The sequence below is a fragment of the Oncorhynchus mykiss genome, chromosome 18 (assembly GCF_057628025.1).
Source record: "Oncorhynchus mykiss isolate SJ-2025 chromosome 18, ASM5762802v1, whole genome shotgun sequence".
Classification (NCBI taxonomy): domain Eukaryota; kingdom Metazoa; phylum Chordata; class Actinopteri; order Salmoniformes; family Salmonidae; genus Oncorhynchus; species Oncorhynchus mykiss.
The window spans coordinates 49989370-50010190 of NC_143039.1; the positions used below are offsets into that span (position 1 = coordinate 49989370).

The window sequence follows — 20821 nt, forward strand, 5'->3', positions numbered from 1 at the left end:
AGTTTGGCAAGTCGGTTAGGACATCTACCTTGTGCATGACACAAGTAATTTTTCCAACAATTGTTCAAAGACAGATTATTTCACTTATAATTCACTGTATCACAATTCCAGTGGATCAGAAGTATACATACACTGAGTTGACTGTGCCTTTAAACAGCTTGGAAAATTCCAGAAAATTACGTAATTGCTTTAGATGCTTCTGATAGGCTAATTGACATCATTTGAGTCAATTGGAGGTGCACCTGTTGATGTATTTCAAGGCCTACCTTCAAACTCAGTGCCTCTTTGCTTGACATCATGGGAAAATCAAAAGAAATCAGCCAAGACCTCCGCAAGCCTGGTTCATTCTTGGGAGCAATTTCCAAATGCCTGAAGGTACCACGTTCGTCGGTACAAACAATAGTTCGCAAGCATAACACCATGGGATCACGCTGCTGTCATACCGCTCAGGAAGGAGATGCGTTCTGTCTCCTAGAGATTAACGTACTTTGGTGCGAAAAGTGCAAATCAATCCCAGAAGAAGAGCAAAGGACCTTGTGAAAATGCTGGAGGAAAACTGGTACAAAGTATCTATATCCACAGTCAAACGAGTCCTATGTCGACATAAACTGAAAGGCCACTTAGCAAGGAAGAACCCACTACTCCAAAACCACCATAAATAAGCCAAACTACAGTTTACAACTGCACATGGGGACAAAGATCATACTTTTTGGAAAAATGTCCTCTGGTCTGATGAAACAAAAATAGAACTGTTTGGCCATAATGACCATCATTATGTTTGGAGGAAAAAGGGGGATGCTTGCAAGCCGAAGAACACCATCCCAACCGTGAAGCACAGGGGTGGCAGAATCATGTTGTGGGTGTGCTTTGCTGCAGGAGGGACTGGTGCACTTCACAAAATAGATGGCATCATGAGAAAGGAAAAAGATGTTGATATATTGAAGCAACATCTCAAGACATCAATCAGGAAGTTAAAGCTTGGTCGCAAATGGGTCTTCTAAATGGACAATGACCCCAAGCATACTTCCAAAGTTGTGGCAAAATGGCTTAAGGACAACAAAGTCAAGCTATTGGAGTGGCCATCACAAAGCCCTGACCTAAATCCTATAGAAAATGTGTGAGCAGAACTGAAAAAGCGTGTGTGAGCAAGGAGGCCTACAAACCTGACTCAGTTACACCAGCTCTGTCAGGAGGAATGGGCCAAAATTCACCCAACTTATTGTGGAAAGCTTGTGGAAGGCTACCCGAAACGTTTGACCCAAGTTTAATCATTTAAAGGCAATGCTACCGAATACTAATTGAGTGTATCTAAACTTCTGACCCCCTGGGAATGTGATGAAAGAAATAAAAGCTGATATAAATAATTCTCTCTACTATAATTCTGACATTTCACATTCTTAAAATAAAGTGGTGGTCCTAACTGACCTAAGACAGGGAATTTTTACTAGGATTAAATGTCAGGAATTGTGAAAAACTGAGTTGAAATGTGTTTGGCTAAGGTGTATGTAAACTTCCGACTTCAACTGTATGTGCACAAAAAAAAATACCTCAACTGCCACAAGCAATTCCCTACCCTGAAACAACCTATGCGTTAACGCCAAATGTAAAGCATCCAAGAAAGAGTCATTATTCTTAACAAATCCTGCCTGATTAAATTATTCTGCTGGATGTGGTCGTGAGGCGGGCTTGCGTAAATTAGACGGGGTGAGGAACTTAAGACTGAGGAGCTGGGAGACCACTTCATTACTGGAGGACGAGCTGCTCCATTTCTCACACACATTCGGTCTCTATTTATCTCTCCTTCCTTGTCCTCTCTTTCTTTATAATCACTCTCATTACTTATACGCGGTCGTCTATCTCCTCTTTCTCTTCCATCCCTCTCTCTCTCTTTGCCTGTCTCTCTCACTCTCTTTCTTTTTCCTTTCCCCCTTGTGCCCTTTTTCTCCGTCTCTCATATGGTCTCGCTTTCCATCTCGCCCCTCTCCCGTTCCCTCTCCTGTCCTCTCTGGGTAGATGTGGATGATGTCGATGGGGTGGGGATGTCCTCTGAGTGTCATCTGTCAGTGTTGATATGTGGCTGCCCTGTGGAGAGGATTAATGAGGGTTGGGATGGGTGGGGGTTGCCAGATCTGTAGGGTCATTTCTGGTTAATGAAAGCCACATGTCAAACAGACTATTAACAATACATAAAAAAAAATAATCTGAAAAACTGGATTTTATATATCAGTATTAAACCTGCCAATCTTAATCACTATCCTATATACATGGATTTGTGTTGGTAAGATGCTTTTGTTTCACATAAGTGAAATGCAAAGTGCCCTAAGTATTCTGTACCCAATCAATACATCGACTAGGATATAAAACCTCACAATCTAAATGTCTACTTATCTTATCTTGAATAATCTCACATTCGCTCTTCGAAGGGGAAGGCTGGGTCAAAGCTACTATCAATCTTATATACAGGGATTTGCATGATTTAATATGCATTATCTTTACATACTGCAAAGTGCCCTGCCTAAATAATTTACAACCACAAACTGTACCTGGCTCGATGTACATAATACATCTCTTCTAGGGGTGAAGGTGAACAAGGACTGACTTTGTGTTAGTAAGTCATTTTATATTTGCTTCTTGCCAGGGAATATTAGCAGGTTGACTAAACTCTCCGACATCGTTAAAATGTTTAGCTCAGTGGAACATTTCCATTCCGTCAAATCCATTTCTCTTGTGTCGAGGAAGCATCTCTGGCAGAGTTAGATTCTAGGTGGTGAAAGAAATGCAGCAGCAGGCCCATGTTGTTTACACACTACGTCCAGCACGTTGATGACGAGCGATGGCGGGCCTTGCATACGGCACACAGAAGCAATAACTGCCTCCCGTGTTTTGGCACATGCCACGTAGGCCTCACATCTCCAGCGGCAACAGATGGTCCCCTTTATTAGAGGCCACAAAAATGTCAGGAGAGTTTGCTAGGCTAATCGAACCAGCAATCTTCCTATCCATGTCATTCTCTACTGTATCAGCCGTTATAAATCAGGTAGGGTTAGACCCATCGCTCCTGTGTGTGTGTGTGTGTGTGTGTGTGTGTGTGTGTGTGTGCTGTGCCATTTAGCGAGGCATCCCCCCGGAGCCGCGCTTCAGTGGTCCTTCAGCCAAACAACACGCTCCGTCTGTTGCGTAGCTGCGCCGGTGTCCAGGTGCATCGTCCTGTCTGAGTGTTAGGCCTAAACACTGACCCCCTCAGGTAGATTCCTCTTCAGCTATGTCTGGTCAAACTGCCCATCTAAGTTGGCTTTCACACCTGGTTCCATTGGAGGTCATGTTAGATTCAGGGTGTGTTTAGGGCTGTGGTGGTCACAAAATTTCATCAGCCAGTGACTGTCGAGCAAATAACTTCCTGTCTCACGGTAATTGACCGTTAGTTAACATAAACGTGTTTATCATCTTCTGGCTTCCACACATATCCTACAAGCCACTGATGCAGACCTTTGGAACATCTGCATTTTAAAAAGTCAAATTAATTAATGTAATATAGCCTACACCATCACAATGAATCCATTATTTATTTTAGACAGGTCTAAAGAAACATGATGTGAAGAAAATGTAGTCTATTTGTTATGGTGAGTGAATGAGGACCCAAAAGCGAACTAACTTAAACAGAGCTTCTTTAATAACAAAACATAGGTAGGCTCAGATAGACCGGCAGATTCCGACAGGACAGGACAAGGTTACAGCAAACATGACGATAGTCTGGCTCAGGCATGAAACACAAACAAACAAGAATCCGACAAGGACAGGAGCAGAAACAGAGGGAGATATAGGGACCTAATCAGAGGGAAAAAGGGAACAGGTGGGGAACGGGGTGAATGGGTAGTTAGGAGGAGACAGGGAACAGCTGGGGGAAAGAAGGGGAGAAAAGGTAACCTGACACGACCAGCAGAGGGAGACAGGGTGAAGGGAAAGGACAGAGACAAGACAACATGACAGTACCCCCCCACTCACCGAGCGCCTCCTGGCGCACTCGAGGAGGAAACCTGGCGGCAACGGAGGAAATCCTCGATCAGCGCACGGTCCAGCACGTCCCGAGAGGGAACCCAACTCCTCTCCTCAGGACCGTACCCCTCCCAATCGACAAGGTACTGGTGACCACGGCCCCGAGGACGCATGTCCAAAATCCTGCGGACCCTGTAGATGGGTGCGCCCTCGACAAGGATGGGGGGGGGGGGGGGGAAGACGAGCGGGGGCGCGAAGAACGGGCTTAATGCAGGAGACGTGGAAGACCGGGTGGACGCGACGAAGGTATCGCGGAAGAAGAAGTCGAACTGCGACAGGATTAATGACCCGAGAAATACGGAACGGACCAATGAACCGCGGGGTCAACTTGCGAGAAGCCGTCTTAAGGGGAAGGTTCTGAGTGGAGAGCCAAACTCTCTGACCGCGACAATATCTAGGACTCTTAGTTCTACGCTTATTAGCAGCCCTCACAGTCTGCGTCCTATAACGGCAAAGTGCAGACCTGACCCTCTTCCAGGTGCGCTCGCAACGTTGGACAAAAGCCTGAGCGGAGGGGACGCTGGACTCGGCGAACTGAGATGAGAACAGCGGAGGCTGGTACCCGAGGCTACTCTGAAAAGGAGATAGCCCGGTCGCAGACGAAGGAAGCGAGTTGTGGGCGTATTCTGCCCAGGGGAGCTGTTCTGACCAAGACGCAGGGTTGCGAAAAGAAAGACTGCGTAAGATGCGACCAATAGTCTGATTGGCCCGTTCTGCTTGACCGTTAGACTGGGGGTGAAAGCCGGAAGAGAGACTGACGGAAGCCCCAATCAAACGGCAAAACTCCCTCCAAAATTGAGACGTGAATTGCGGACCTCTGTCCGAAACGACGTCTGACGGAAGGCCATGAATTCTGAAAACATTCTCGATGATGATTTGTGCCGTCTCTTTAGCAGAAGGAAGCTTAGCAAGGGAAATGAAATGGGCCGCCTTAGAGAACCTATCGACAACCGTAAGAATAACAGTCTTCCCCGCTGACGAAGGCAGTCCGGTGACAAAATCTAAGGCGATGTGAGACCACGGTCGAGAGGGAATAGGAAGCGGCCTGAGACGGCCGGCAGGAGGAGAGTTACCGGACTTAGTCTGCGCGCAGACCGAACAAGCAGCCACGAAACGACGCGTGTCATGCTCCCGGGTGGGCCACCAAAAACGCTGGCGAATGGAAGCAAGCGTACCCCGAACGCCAGGGTGGCCGGCTAACTTGGCAGAGTGAGCCCACTGAAGAACGGCCAGACGAGTAGGAACGGGAACGAAAAGAAGGTTCCTAGGACAAGCGCGCGGCGACGGAGTGTGAGTGAGCGCTTGTTTTACCTGCCTCTCAATTCCCCAGACAGTCAACCCGACAACACGCCCCTCAGGGAGAATCCCCTCGGGGTCAGTGGAGGCTACTGAAGAACTGAAGAGACGAGACAAAGCATCAGGCTTGGTGTTCTTAGAGCCCGGACGATAAGAAATCACGAACTCGAAACGAGCGAAAAACAGCGCCCAACGCGCCTGACGCGCATTAAGTCGTTTGGCAGAACGGATGTACTCAAGGTTCCTATGGTCAGTCCAAACGACAAAAGGAACGGTCGCCCCCTCCAACCACTGTCGCCATTCGCCTAGGGCTAACCGGATGGCGAGCAGTTCGCGGTTACCCACATCATAGTTACGTTCCGACGGCGACAGGCGATGAGAAAAATACGCGCATGGGTGGACCTTGTCGTCAGAGAGGGAGCGCTGAGAAAGAATGGCTCCCACGCCCACCTCTGACGCGTCAACCTCGACAACGAACTGTCTAGAGACGTCAGGTGTAACAAGGATAGGAGCGGATGTAAAACGATTCTTGAGGAGATCAAAAGCTCCCTGGGCGGAAACGGACCACTTAAAGCACGTCTTGACAGAAGTAAGGGCTGTGAGAGGAGCGGCCACCTGACCGAAATTACGGATGAAACGACGATAGAAGTTCGCGAAGCCGAGAAAGCGCTGCAGCTCGACGCGTGACTTAGGGACGGGCCAATCAATGACAGCTTGGACTTTAGCGGGATCCATCTTAATGCCTTCAGCGGAAATAACAGAACCGAGAAATGTGACGGAGGAGGCATGAAAAGTGCACTTCTCAGCCTTCACAAAAAGACAATTCTCTAAAAGGCGCTGGAGGACACGTCGAACGTGCTGAACATGAATCTGGAGTGACGGTGAAAAAATCAGGATATCGTCAAGGTAAACGAAAACAAAGATGTTCAGCATGTCTCTCAGGACATCATTGACTAATGCCTGAAAGACAGCTGGAGCGTTAGCGAGGCCGAAAGGAAGAACCCGGTATTCAAAGTGCCCTAACGGAGTGTTAAACGCCGTCTTCCACTCGTCCCCCTCCCTGATGCGCACGAGATGGTAAGCGTTACGAAGGTCCAACTTAGTGAAAAACCTGGCTCCCTGCAGGATCTCGAAGGCTGAAGACATAAGAGGAAGCGGATAACGATTCTTAACTGTTATGTCATTCAGCCCTCGATAATCTATGCAGGGGCGCAGAGACCCGTCCTTCTTCTTGACAAAAAAAAACCCCGCTCCGGCGGGAGAGGAGGAGGGGACTATGGTACCGGCGTCAAGAGCTACAGACAAATAATCCTCGAGAGCCTTACGTTCGGGAGCCGACAGAGAGTATAGTCTACCCCGGGGGGGAGTGGTTCCCGGAAGGAGATCAATACTACAATCATACGACCGGTGTGGAGGAAGAGAGGTGGCCCTGGACCGACTGAACACCGTGCGCAGATCGTGATATTCCTCCGGCACCCCTGTCAAATCACCAGGCTCCTCCTGTGAAGAAGAGACAGAGGAAACAGGAGGGATAGCAGACATTAAACATTTCACATGACAAGAGACGTTCCAGGAGAGGATAGAATTACTAGACCAATTAATGGAAGGATTATGACAAACTAGCCAGGGATGGCCCAAAACAACAGGTGTAAAAGGTGAACGAAAAATCAAAAAAGAAATGGTTTCGCTATGATTACCAGAAACAGTGAGGGTTAAAGGTAGCGTCTCACGCTGAATCCTGGGGAGAGGACTACCATCCAGGGCGAACAAGGCCGTGGACTCCCTTAACTGTCTGAGAGGAATGTCATGTTCCCGAGCCCAGGTCTCGTCCATAAAACAGCCCTCCGCCCCAGAGTCTATTAAGGCACTGCAGGAAGCTGACGAACCGGTCCAGCGTAGATGGACCGACAAGGTAGTGCAGGATCTTGAAGGAGAGACAGGAGTAGTAGCGCTCACCAGTAGCCCTCCGCTTACTGATGAGCTCTGGCTTTTACTGGACATGAAGTGACAAAATGACCAGCAGAACCGCAATAGAGACAGAGGCGGTTGGTGATTCTCCGTTCCCTCTCCTTAGTCGAGATGCGGATACCTCCCAGCTGCATAGGCTCAGCTCCCGAGCCGGCAGAGGAAGATGGTAGTGATGCGGAGAGGGGGGCAACGGAGAACGCGAGCTCCTTTCCACGAGCTCGGTGACGCAGATCAACCCGTCGCTCAATGCGAATAGCGAGTTCAATCAGGGAATCCACGCTGGAAGGGACCTCCCGGGAGAGAATCTCATCCTTTACCTCTGCGCGGAGACCCTCCAGAAAACGAGCGAGCAAAGCCGGCTCGTTCCAGCCACTGGAGGCAGCAAGAGTGCGAAACTCAATAGAGTAGTCTGTTATGGATCGATTACCTTGACATAGGGAAGACAGGGCCCTGGAAGCCTCCTCCCCAAAAACAGATCGATCAAAAACCCGTATCATCTCCTCCTTAAAGTCCTGATACTGGTTAGTACACTCAGCCCTTGCCTCCCAGATTGCCGTGCCCCACTCACGAGCCCGTCCAATAAGGAGAGATATGACGTAGGCGACACGAGCAGTGCTCCTGGAGTAAGTGTTGGGCTGGAGAGAAAACACAATATCACACTGGGTGAGGAACGAGCGGCATTCAGTGGGCTCCCCAGAGTAACACGGCGGGTTATTGATTCTGGGCTCCGGAGATTCGAAAGCCCTGGAAGTGGCCGGTGGATCGAGGCGGAGATGGTGAACCTGTTCTGTGAGGTTGGAGACTTGGGTGGCCAGGGTCTCAACGGCATGTCGAGCAGCAGACACTTCCTGCTCGTGTCTGCCTAGCATCGCTCCCTGGATCCCGACGGCTGAGTGGAGAGGATCCGAAGTCGCTGGGTCCATTCTTGGTCGGATTCTTCTGTTATGGTGAGTGAATGAGGACCCAAAAGCGAACTAACTTAAACAGAGCTTCTTTAATAACAAAACATAGGTAGGCTCAGATAGACCGGCAGATTCCGACAGGACAGGACAAGGTTACAGCAAACATGACGATAGTCTGGCTCAGGCATGAAACACAAACAAACAAGAATCCGACAAGGACAGGAGCAGAAACAGAGGGAGATATAGGGACCTAATCAGAGGGAAAAAGGGAACAGGTGGGGAACGGGGTGAATGGGTAGTTAGGAGGAGACAGGGAACAGCTGGGGGAAAGAAGGGGAGAAAAGGTAACCTGACACGACCAGCAGAGGGAGACAGGGTGAAGGGAAAGGACAGAGACAAGACAACATGACACTATTTCAGAAGAACAGAATAACATACTCTGAGTTGTGCTTATTATGTTAGGTACTGCTCTGGCTATGCCATATGGCTGTGGGCTACACTAGTTCCATTTAGCAGATAAGATTTGCTTAGAATTTCATGGCATTATTTTGTAGTATGAAGAATACAATTGAATAAAATAGAAAGGATATTTTCTCCCAATGATGATGGAGTGCGCACATGCAGCTATTCTGTGTTGAGCGGTTAACAACGAAACAGGTACTCCTATATGCTTAATTTAGTGTTATTTATGTAACTTTAGTCATGATACAAACATTGGGCTATATGTTTTGATTTTCAATACATTCTAAGGCTGCATGACGCGACTCTAATGATGATTTGAAAAAAGTTGCACGAAAGGCATGAACTCTTATTTTTTGGACAGGCTGTACACACTTCATCAGTCTCTCATTCACAATTTGACAAGCACTTGGTAATTCCTCGAATTTCCCGACAGCATCCCCTTTGTGTGTCCGTAATGCCCCCTAAAAAATCCATGCCTTTGTGGCCAGTGGCTGTTGTGCCTTTGGGCTTAATATAATAATAATAATAATAATAATAATAATAATAATAATTACCTTCTACCTGCGTGGTGTTTGCACCTCTCACTCACGTGGGTCTACATCACGTGATCGGGTCTTTCTCACAGGCTACAAGTGAAAATGGACACATCCTGGACGGAACTGCGCACGTCCTTCCGAGGCATTCCGAGGCAAATATTGAAGATATTGGAAGAACTGTCCACATTTACTTTTAGTCAGTCAACAAGACTAAAAGTAAATGTGTACTTCATTCCCATACTGATTTCCATGGACCATCTAAGGTGGGTATCTGTCAAACCTGGATAATTTGAATGGGGTTGTTTGTTTTGTTTGAACAGGTGTGATAGCATTTTCATGCCAAAATGAGAAGAAAGAAAAGGCAACCTAGTTTGGCAATACAAAAAGGTGTTAGATTCCCAGATGGTGTGAAAGTAATTCACACCAATTCAGAGAAGTTGGCCAATATCACATAATTTTGCCCCAGTGCACAAGGCATCGGGTTACCTTTTCAGTCGATAAGACAACTCAACCAATGATAAACCGCTGTTCAAGCAATTTACAATGATGACAGGGAGCGTATTCACTCCAAAACTTGTATCCATTCTATTGACATCAAACAGTTGTGAGATAGTGGCAAATAAACAATTCCACAGAATCAGATGCGTCGATAAAATTTTACACAGCATAATGAATGGGAATGGTTGCTTTATTTGACATTATTTAATTTACGTGACAACACTTCTAGCGATGCCCTTGCTTGCACATCCAATTTGTAGTTCAAATTAAATCATGCAAATCAAATCCAGGTAAGTTTTAAAAAAAGTTACAGTGCATTCATAAAGTATTCAGACCCCTTCATTTTCCACTTTGTTACGTTACAGTCTTATTCTAAAATTGATTAAATATTTTTTTTCCTCATCAAACAATACCCCATAAGTACAAAGCAAAAATAAGTTTAGAAATTTCTGGAAATGTATATATGTAAAAAAATGAAATATCACATTTACATAAGTATTCAGACCCTTTATTCAGTACTTTGTTGAAGCACCTTTGGCAGTGATTACAGCCTCGAGTCTTCAGCTACAAGCTGGGCACACCTGTATTTGGTGAGTTTCTCTCATTCTTCTCTGCAGATTCTATCAAGCTCTGTCAGGTTGGATGGGGAGGCATCACAGCACAGCTATTTTCTGGTCTCTCCAAAAATGTTAGATCATGTTCAAGTCTGAACTCTGGCTGGGCCACTCAAGGACATTCAGAGACTTGTCCCGAAGCCACTCCTACGTTGCCTTGGATGTGTGTCGTTGTCCTGTTGGAAGGTGAACCTTCGCCCCAGTCTGAGTTCCTGAGTGCTCTGGAGTAGGTTTTTATCAAGGATCTCTGTACTTCGCTCCGTTCATCTTTCCCTCGATTCTGACTAGTCTCCCAGTTCCCACAGCATGATGCTGCCACCACCATGCTTCACCGTAGAGATGGTGCCATGTTTCCTCCAGACGTGACACTTGGCATTCAGGTCAAATAGTTCAAACTTGGTTTCATCAGACCAGAGAATCTTGTTTCTCATAGTCTGAGAGTCCTCTAGGTGTCATGTGCCTTTTCCTGAAGAGTGGCTTCCGTCTGGCCACTCTACCATAAAGGCCTGATTGGTGGAGTGCTGCAGAGATGGTTGTCCTTCTGGAAGGTTCTCCCATCTCCACAGAGGAACTCTGGAGCTCTGTCAGAGTGACCATCGGGTTCTTGGTCACCTCCCGACCAAGGCCCTTCCCCCCCTGATTGCTCAGTTTGGCCGGGCGTCCAGCTCTAGGAAGGGTCTTGGTGGTTCCAGACTTCTTCCATTTAAGAATGATGAAGAACACTGTTTTCTTGGGGACCTTCAATGCCGCAGACACTTTTTGGTACCCTTCCCCAGATCTGTGCCTCATCACAATCCTGTCTCGGAACTCTACGGACAATTCCTTCGACCTCATGGCTTGGTTTTTGCTCTTACATGCACTGTTAACTGTGGGACCTTATGTAGATAGGTGGGTGCATTTCTAAATCATGTACAATCAATTGAATTTACCACAGGTGCAGTTCAATCAAGTTGTAGAAACATCTCAAGGATGATCAATGGAAACATGATGCACCTGAGCAAAATGTAAAGTCTCAAAGCAAATGGTCTGAATACTTATGTAAATAAGGTATTTCAGTTTTTATGTTTAATAAACTCGTTAAAGTGTCTAAAAACCTGTTTGTGCTTTGTAATTATGGGGTATTGTGTGTAAATTTATAAGGAGAAACCTTAATTTAATCCATTTTACAATAAGGCTGTAACGTAACAAAATATGGAAAAAGTGAAGGGGTCTGAATACTTTCCCCAAATGCACTGTATATGTCCGTTCTCGAAGTCCTGTCTTGTAAATCGTCTAGAGCAATTGCACGCCTTTTTTCTCATACGAGTCCAGTGATGTCAGTTAGATGCTTAGGTAAAAAGCTTAGCCTGCGAATTTGATCAACATTCATATGTGTGGCTGCTGTGTATCTGGGACTATTAGGCATCTACACATCATTAGTCCACATGCATTAAATGTGCCCTGTCAGATGCACATACATACACAGTAAGTAAGTATTCGGCGCACGTGACAAATAAACTTTGATTTAATATGACATGAATTCGAACATATGGTTATTGTGTGATTTACAAAAGATTGAATCATACTCTGCCACTTGTATGTATTTGAATGTGGTGTGTGAGAGAGACAGACTGAGTGTTTGAGAGCAGGTGAAAGAGAGCGAGAGGGAATAGGAGAGAGCAACAATCTGGTGGTCACACTGACAGTTCCAATGTGCGCCAGAGGAAAATATACGACACAGGAGGGCAGGTGATCGCTCCTGTCACGCCCACCTGTTCCTGCGCTCTGGCGCAGATGCTGCCCGTATCCATGGAAACTATCTCCTCAGCTCAGCCATGCTTGCGGATTCTCCTCTCCGTCAAACTTTCATCCTGGCACATCAGGAGGAGAATTTTAAAAATGGACCGTCTATCCAAATACCTTGAAGGGTAAACTCTCAAATCCAGCTAAGCTGAGGTTTAGACATAGTGAGCATTACAAAGCAGCTCTGTGCTTTCATTCACACTCCATTTGCGTTTCTCCAGTTCTCTGTCTTGGCTATCTTGGTCTTTTTCTTTCTTTCTCCGAGACAGCCCTCATTGGCCAAGCCTCCGCCATCTCTTTATGACTTTATTTCTCACACTCATTTCTATGTTTTGAACAGATTGTTTTTGCAACTTTGTTTGCATAGCCCCAGGGCAGGTAATATTTAAAGTAAATTATTACCATTGGTCGAACATTTTACTTGGATGGGAAGATAAACAGCCAGAACTAAATCATTTGGAATGTGATTAAAGAAATACATTGCATATTTCCCTGGGAGCAAGACAGGACAAACTGTTTTCTCATTGCCCCTCGGGCTGTGTTTGACAAGCTGCCACATTCTGGCCCACTCTGTCTCCCCTTCTGGTGAGATTTATGAGTCTACGGCAAATTAACATTCTGATCCAAATAATCTTTACCGGCATAACTGTGACAGGTGAACGCTGCCAGGGAAATTACAAGTAATAATGGAACAAAGAGGAGGCTGGTGGGAGGAACTATAGGAGGACGGCTCATTGTAATGGCTGGAACGGAATCAATGGAACGGTACCAAACACATCAAACAACGTGTTTGACACCATTCCATTGATTCCATTTCAGCCACTACAATGAGCCCTTCCCTCCCATAGTTCCTCCCACCAGTCTCATCTGATGGAACAGCATTACAAAAGCTCTCCCAGCTAGCACATTTCGTTCCTTGCAAATTGTGGGAACGTATGTTTTTGGTTTAACATTGGTTGTGGGAACAAAGCCACATGTTTCCTGACTGGTAAAACTTTTCTTTTTCTATGTTCTGAGAACAGAAGTGAACATTTTGCCTGTTCTGGGGATATTTATTTTTACGTTACAGGTAGGTTCTGATAACTTTTTCTCTGGCTCCTTGAAAGTTTTCCTCTAAGGTTTTCTTAATGCTCTGAGAATGGGAGTTTGTTTTTGTAACTTCCTTAAAACTTTCACTGAATATTTCAATAAGACTTAAAAAAAAAAAAACTGCTAGCTCCTTTTGGGTGAACTTTTTTGTTTTGTTTTACACCAAGCACAGATAGGACACATGTAAATTAATTTCCTTAGGCAGTAAATCATGCAAACACATTTATTTTTTGCTGTGACATGGCATCAGTGAGATTTCAACCTATAATCTTCTTTAAATCAGGTGTGGCCAATTAGTGGGTGCAGCCAACACACCTGGACACACTTAACAAGATAGAAATAGTTGTGTTGATGCTGAGAAGGGAATGTATATGCTTTTAAATAACATTCTTAGAATGTTCTCTGAATTTTACTAAACTTTTCTGTTTTTTATGGAAAGTTCTTAATGTTCTCAGGGAACAATTTGAGAACATTACTTGAAATAGAATCATGATGAAACCTGTTGGAAACGTTATGCTGAAGTACTGAAATTCTCACGGAAGAACATTGTTTCTTAACGTTCTCTGAACTATTTGAAAACATTTTCAATGTCAAACCAGTTGAAGATTATTCCTAGAACATTACCAAAATTGAAATTAACATAGAACTATGTTTGAACTTTTAGGAAACATGTTAAAGTAATGAAATACCTAGAAAATAATGTATTTTTGTCAGGTTCTTTAAAATGTGTTGAGAATGTTCCGAAGTCAAGTAACTATCCTCCACCATTCCCAGAAAGTTGGGTTGTATGTAGAAAATGTAAAAGAAACATAGGACAACCAGGCTTTTACCATGCTCTAAGAAACATATGGTTCTCAGAACATTATATGCTAGCTGGGCTCTCTTTCTATGTTTAAATGTCTTTCTAACAGTATCGCTCTTAATCTCTCTCTCTCAGTCCCCTTCTCTTGCCTTCCAGTCTAACAAACCGACACAATCCCCAGCTGTGATTTGCTAAATGCTGGGGGGGGGGGGGGGGAGGACGGAAGAGACAGCCACAGCACCACCAAGTAATCCCACACTGGAAGTCTCCACGCTGTTTGAATTAGGGGAGCTCTCCGCCTCCACTGCAACTCAAAGCGCCAGAGAAACCAGGCTCATTTTTCTTCCTTTTAAATGGGACTTAATGGGACTGCTGGCTCTGATATAGAGTGCTGCTTGCAAATCACTTCATCAAATGACGTTGTTTCCTTTTACCATCAGGCTTATATCATTCCAGAGGCCCTGGGGCTTGGACAGGCTACAACCGGGAAAAACACAACAGGAAAACAACAATGGGATATTGTCCGCAGGGCTAGCATATTGATATAATTATTCATTTTAAACTGTTGATTCTGACCAATTAAGAGTGGTTCCCATTGGTTTCCTAACCTCTTGAAGCGGTGATTGGTGGAGGGATTCTGAGGGGACACTGATGGTACGATCTTATTTTGAGCAACCACGAAAAGTTTAGGCTCCTGGGGAGGGAGGGTGAGTGCAGCGAAGATCATGTGAGAACTGAGAATCCTTCAACAATGGACTGGGATAAAGCAGAGGAGCCAGCCATCCCTCTTCTCTCTCCTTCTCTCTCCCACCCACCATCACTCCGTCCCCAGCCTGGTCAGCTTAGCCTGCGAATTGATTCCCGGTTGCTTGGGAGACAAACGACTGTTTGACACAGTCAATAAACTCAGATGGTGGTCACACGGGGCCGATACCCGAAATAGTCTTATAAAACAGTGGCCAAGAAGAACAAAAAGTCAGGACAAATTATGTTTCGCAGGAAATACCTTTGTGTCAGAAATGTCCTGAGCAGTTTCCCTTATAAAGTCAAAGAGGGGCCACTGGCTACACCTCTTGCTTAAGTTTGGGACTTTTAATTAAGAATGTTGTCGTACCCATGTGGGAACTGGGGGAGTGGAATACAGGAAACTGGCTGGGGCTGGGCACGGTGTGAGGAGGGAGGTGGTTCCCAACAGGGCAGTTATACCACCTACATTCTAACATTCAAGTCCACGTAATGTCCTCGGTCTCAGAAACTACGAGCCACACTATCAAATTTCCACATTTACATCTGTGCAGCCAGTCAAATAAAATGAGAGAGGCCATGTTAGTATATGACCAAATAGAGGAAGTCAAAACTAAAAATCTATGGATAACGATGAGTCCACTCGCACTATTCAGTGCGCTTTCAAGTACCTTCTTCAGCGTGTCCCGAGGCTAAGAAGAAAAAGTAATGGAGCCACAAAGTACTGGCAACAGAAATGCATGTGTCTGCATGTGTCAAAGAAAACAGACAACACATTCTCCATTACAATTAAACTAGCACCGATCAAGCATTCCCATTAACACATTCCTTTCAATCAATACATGGACGTTATGCCCAACTAAAGACAGTTACTTTCTGGGTTAATTCCAAAATCAATAATGATATGGTGTGAGAAAATGCAAATGACAGCGCATGTCAACACCTGAACTAGCCAATTATCGAATTAAAGCGACATCTGGTAACTGCACTCTCAAACTTCATATTGGAGATATTGATTGCTTGGTGGCGGTTCAGTTAAGGGTGCTAGCCAGCGAACACTTAATTAGTTACAGATTTGAAATAACAATGAAGCGCTCGCGTACCTAATAAGGTTATCTATATGCCAAGTGGAGTTGCCTCTGTTGAAGTTTCCCGCAACTTAGAGTGTGTGTTTGTGTGTGTGTGTGTGTGTGCGTGCGAGAGAGTTTTCAGGAACATGTTCTGTCAGCATTTCCTAGACGCCTCTACTTCTCTCCTAGACTTTAGCGCCTGTGAAGGCACCTTTAATGGTCTCGGCAGCAGCAAGGTGATGCCAGCTGAACTTCCTGCACATCTGAGCAGAAACAGCGAGGCTCCTCACACCTGCAGACACAGTCCCAGACGCATCATCTCTTTATGGGAAGAAATGTGGTAGGTTGTGGTGTCAGAATGTGCACAGGGTGTTCCCCTGCTGCCATGTGGATAGGACCACTGACACACACAGAGTTAAAGCGGAGGGGGTGGACTCGTTGTGATTCATCCATAGCCCAACAAAGCAGAGAGCACTATTCTATTCCCACACTATATGATTCAATATTTTAACTCTTTCAACACCATTATATTTTAACACTTGCCATCTCTCGGTCAGTAGGCCTACGCCCTCTTACTATTTGCAATCTCTCTCTCACTATCCTGTTTCCTCCATTGTACTGTGTCTTTCACAGACCTATCTGGCATTTACAAAATGACGCCAATTGGCCAGAAGGTGGCACTATGACGAGATTGAAAATGCAAACTTTGAAAGGTCACGCCCCTCACCCTGTTTGACCTAAAGTCATGAAATTCGGTACGAAGGTCCCTCTCCTCACAAGGAAACAATGTGCCACAGGGACCCGTAAGGTCCGCCATGATGGATTTTTCCTCTTTCCTCTTCCTACATTGTCATGCTGTCTGTTAAATGTGCGTTAACAGAAGTCCGTTTTCTCTCCCTCAATGTGTTGTGTGTTAATTGACATTGTGGCAAGTTAACAACTTTTCTCGCTCTGCCAGTACCATGCATTAAAACGCTTTGGTCAAATTCTAAGTCTATCTGTTTATTGACTCACTAGGTCAATAAAACTTCAGCTCAAATATTATCATTCAATCTACTGGATTTAAACTGCGCATGTGAACTTATTCCTACATCTGGTAAATGAGACATATAGTAAGTTGACAGGTCAATTTACAATAATGAAAAGAGTGGTTGCAAATGAAAACAGCATACACATGTGGTCTTGAAATAAGGACCAACTGGGATTGACTGCTCTCTCCAGATTACTGAAATAATGGAATCAAAATACCATTACTGCCAAACAGCAATTAGTCAGGCCACTTATTTTCACATTCTACACATATGGCTTTAATGTGCGGACATTAACGTTCAGGCAAATCTTCTGCAAGCTGGGTTTGTGACCGATTGGGAGCTATGTTCTCAGGTTTTTGATAAAACCATGTCAACATGTATGTATCTGTAAGCAATTGTAAGAAGAAAAAAAACTTGATCAAGATGAGAACAAGGCTTAAACAGTCACCCAGATCAAGACAGAGGGTGCCCAGAATACTTTAGGTAGAAATAGGACAGAGGTCAGATGGACAGAGATTGGACTGGGAGCTCACCTCGGGCACTCTGGCTTATATCACTGATGAGGTCATCATACTGGACGGGTCCAGTCTGCTCATTGAAGACCTTGTCTGCTGTGGTGATGTTGTCCAGCTGCAGCTGCGTGTACAGCCCCTCTGCCGTAAAGTAGTATGGCCGGTCGTCGTCTTTGTTGTCGCTGAACATGAGCATGGCGTGCCTGTGCCAGCCAAAATGGCGATGCAGGCGCACCCCAAACTCGCCCAGCTTCTTGTGTGTGGGGCCCGTGTTGGTGATGGATGTGTACATGTTGAAGCCGATGGCCGCTGCCCCGGCCGTCACCATGGGAACGTCCCAGTGGGTGGTGAAGCGGCCCACAGGAGACGAAGCGTAGTCGCAGCCAGGCCCGATGAAGGCCCACGGGTCGTAGGAGAACTTGAGGTCCACGGCCACCAACGGCGCCACTGAGTCGGAGCAGACTCCATCTTTGCTTTCGCTGCTGTCGTAGACGATGCGGAGGCGGTGGCCCGGCAGCAGGGTGGGTTCGTCATTGACTCGCTCCAGAGCTCTGATCAGAGCGGGTCCCACGCGAGGCCAGGCCCACGGGTATTCAGTGTTGTGCAAAGGCAGGATAGCAGCCAGTGTCACATTCTGGGGCTCCGAAAGTCCATTGAACGACAGCTCGAGTTGGAGCGGTTCGGTCCTGAGGAGCGGGAAAACCAGAAACAGCAGAGGAACTCCCAGTCGTCCCTGCCACCACCGAGTTCTCGTCTTCTGCATTGCTGGGTTGGGCTCAGGCATCACCATCAACCACAGGGGGGCTGGCAGGAACAAACACACAGAGTGCGTGAGGTGGCCTGTTAGTAATGATTTATAACATTATGACACCAGCCCCAACCCCCAGAGGCATTTGTGGCCTTCTAGTTTAAATTATTCTTCGATTCAGGTCAATTCTGTAGCAGAAATTTGAATAACCACTAGATGAGGATATCAAAGTAGTGTTGAATTTATTCTACGTCAAATATCATGGAATTTGGATGGATGGAAGACAAAGAATAAGGGGAAAATAGAACGAGGGGATAAGATAAGTATCATGATATTAACAGGTTCTAATCTACTTATTTGGTGTGTGTGGATAAGACACATGCTATGATAAAGTTTGGCATTTGACTGGTTTGTGAGTGAGGCTGGCTACTAGATCTGTCACTGTATACTTAACTTTGAATATCTTATCTAGTAATTACATAAGTTACTTTCTTACTTGAGACACCAACAAATTAAGTATATCCCCGTAGTCAACCTGTGATGTATTTGTGAGTGTGAAGCCAAAGCTAACCGAGCTGTCAGCAAAGTGCGTCCTCATCTTTGCAAAGAAATAGGCTACTCCAAGTGTTTTTTATTGATTTATCAGATTACCTATGCAGGGATCATCAACTAGTTTCAGCCGCGGGCCAATAATTTTTTAGATGGTCAGGTCGGAACTTAATTAGAAATAATTTGTAGACTAAATAAATTGACCGCAAGAAGCCCAAACAGATATAACATTTGACTAAAATATAATCATTTTAAACCTTGCTTACATTTGTATATGATCACATATATTTTTTATTGAACCTTTATTTTATCAGGGAGTCATACTGAGACCAAAGTATATTTTACAAATGAGCCCTGAATTACAGAAAATACACACATAAAAATATAAGTACAAAATGCATGCAGAGAGAAAAGCATGGTCATAAAAAAAACCAAACACATTCACCAGTAAAAAGATCCTCAATCAGCTTTCTGATTTCTGAATATCTCTATTATGCGTGGGTATACTTTGGAGCGGATTACCAAAATTAAAATCACTTGGAGCTGATTTGCTGGTGTTTTAATAGTCGTTTATGTCCAACAAATAAAAACATATAATAAAAATAAAACCTTTTTAATTATTCTTTTTTTGCGCAGAAAACTTGGGGGGTGTATTGCTTTAAACTTTACAGAATTAGCCAACAATTAATTAAAAGTACATTTTTACCTCAATATCGATGGTTATGTCTCGCCATTTTGTGTATCTCTTCCACAGATTGTCTCTGGACAGCCTATCGAGTTTCTTGGTAGAAGGTCTCCCGGTGACTCCCAGCAACTGTCCTGTCAATGGAAGATGCGAAGCTGTAAAGACATTGCGCCTCATGAGAGGGACATTTCGTTGCGCACCACTCGCACTAGAGTGCAAATCATTGATCGCCTAACTCCTTCAATTGCCTACTTAAAAAAACAACAACGCAGAAACCGTTTTATATAAGCGCTATCTTATGTATGCCAGGAGCGTCTGCCAAGTAGGCTAGGCTATAAGCTAAATGGGCAACATTAGGCTGTAGGAAAACGTACTCTTAGCTCTGGCTGATATTTGGGATCATTAATAACACAATAATTAGGTGAATATCTGCCGCAGGCGACTGACTTATCTTAATGTCTATCACGTTCGTTATTTAGAATCTGAAGCCGCTGCTTCTTAGACTAAATTCCAACACATTGTTTTGCTGTTCATGTGAAGGCTGCGATTTTACTAGTCTCTTGTTGATTCCATTGAAGAAAAAGCTAAAAAGTCGACATCAGCTAAACATCCAAAGTTAATCGAAGACGTCCGATGAACCGAGCTCGTCATTCTTTGAGGTGAGTGCGGTGGTTTCCTCCCTCCGCACATCGCCAACATTGAACTCAACTCAATCACACAGCAGCACACAAGGATCGATCTCTCACTCGCGCAGATGAATACGCAAGCACTGGGGAGCTCCGGTCACAAGGGTAACCGGTGTGTGTGTGTGCGGCAGTGTGATATATTTGCTTTTGTGCACAGGGTTGGGAAGGGGGAGGCATATACCATTACATTACCATGTGCCATCAATAACAAGACGTGTGCTGAATGGTTGGATGGGGAGCTGTGTCATTGCAGGCTAATTTATGCCAAAACTAACCTAAACATGATGTTTGAGTGTGTGTGTGCATAAGGAAATGTGTGTGTGTGTGTGTGTGTGTATTCCCAAATGCATGTAAGGTAATAGTTTGGATATCAGGGCTGGTGATCTGATTTCCAGATAAATGCTTGATTGGTTGAGATTGGTCGATGTGCACATCTGGAACCATTGTTCCTCAATCTGAGTATGCCAGCTGAGTTGGACCTTTGCAAAATATGCATTGTAAGTTTAACTGTGATTGCATATGGTAATCCAGTCACTCCTATTATGACCGGATACGATTGTAGGCTACTGTTCGTGACTTCTGCAAATGGACTCATATCAACAAAAATGTATCGAACAATTGCCTACTACCGACTGTCACTAAGCTAGGCTAAAAGCTCTTAAGAGTGAACCAAGGTAGAGCGGAATTTCTGCCCCACCCCCACTGACCTCCTGCATTTTAATCACATGCTCCTCTTCCTTTTCATTGTTCCATGTTTCCCCCCCCCCTCTTCCTCTCAATTAAAGTGTGCTATT

The 20821-nt window shown here is 45.1% G+C and overlaps 1 protein-coding gene across 1 annotated transcript in view; it reads right to left on the reverse strand.

Annotated features, from left to right (window-relative positions):
* The window catches only part of LOC110496297 (atrial natriuretic peptide receptor 1), a 125218-nt gene extending 104988 nt beyond the window's left edge, over positions 1–20230 (reverse strand). Inside the window, exons 1-2 of the mRNA XM_090208717.1 lie at positions 19363–20230; positions 17381–18163 (exon numbers count right to left, since the gene is read on the reverse strand). Of these exons, the coding sequence (XP_090064843.1) occupies positions 17381–18149 (769 nt within the window). The 5' untranslated portion in view covers positions 18150–18163; positions 19363–20230. The remainder of the gene's footprint in view (positions 1–17380; positions 18164–19362) is intronic.
* Between the last annotated feature and the right edge of the window lie 591 nt (positions 20231–20821).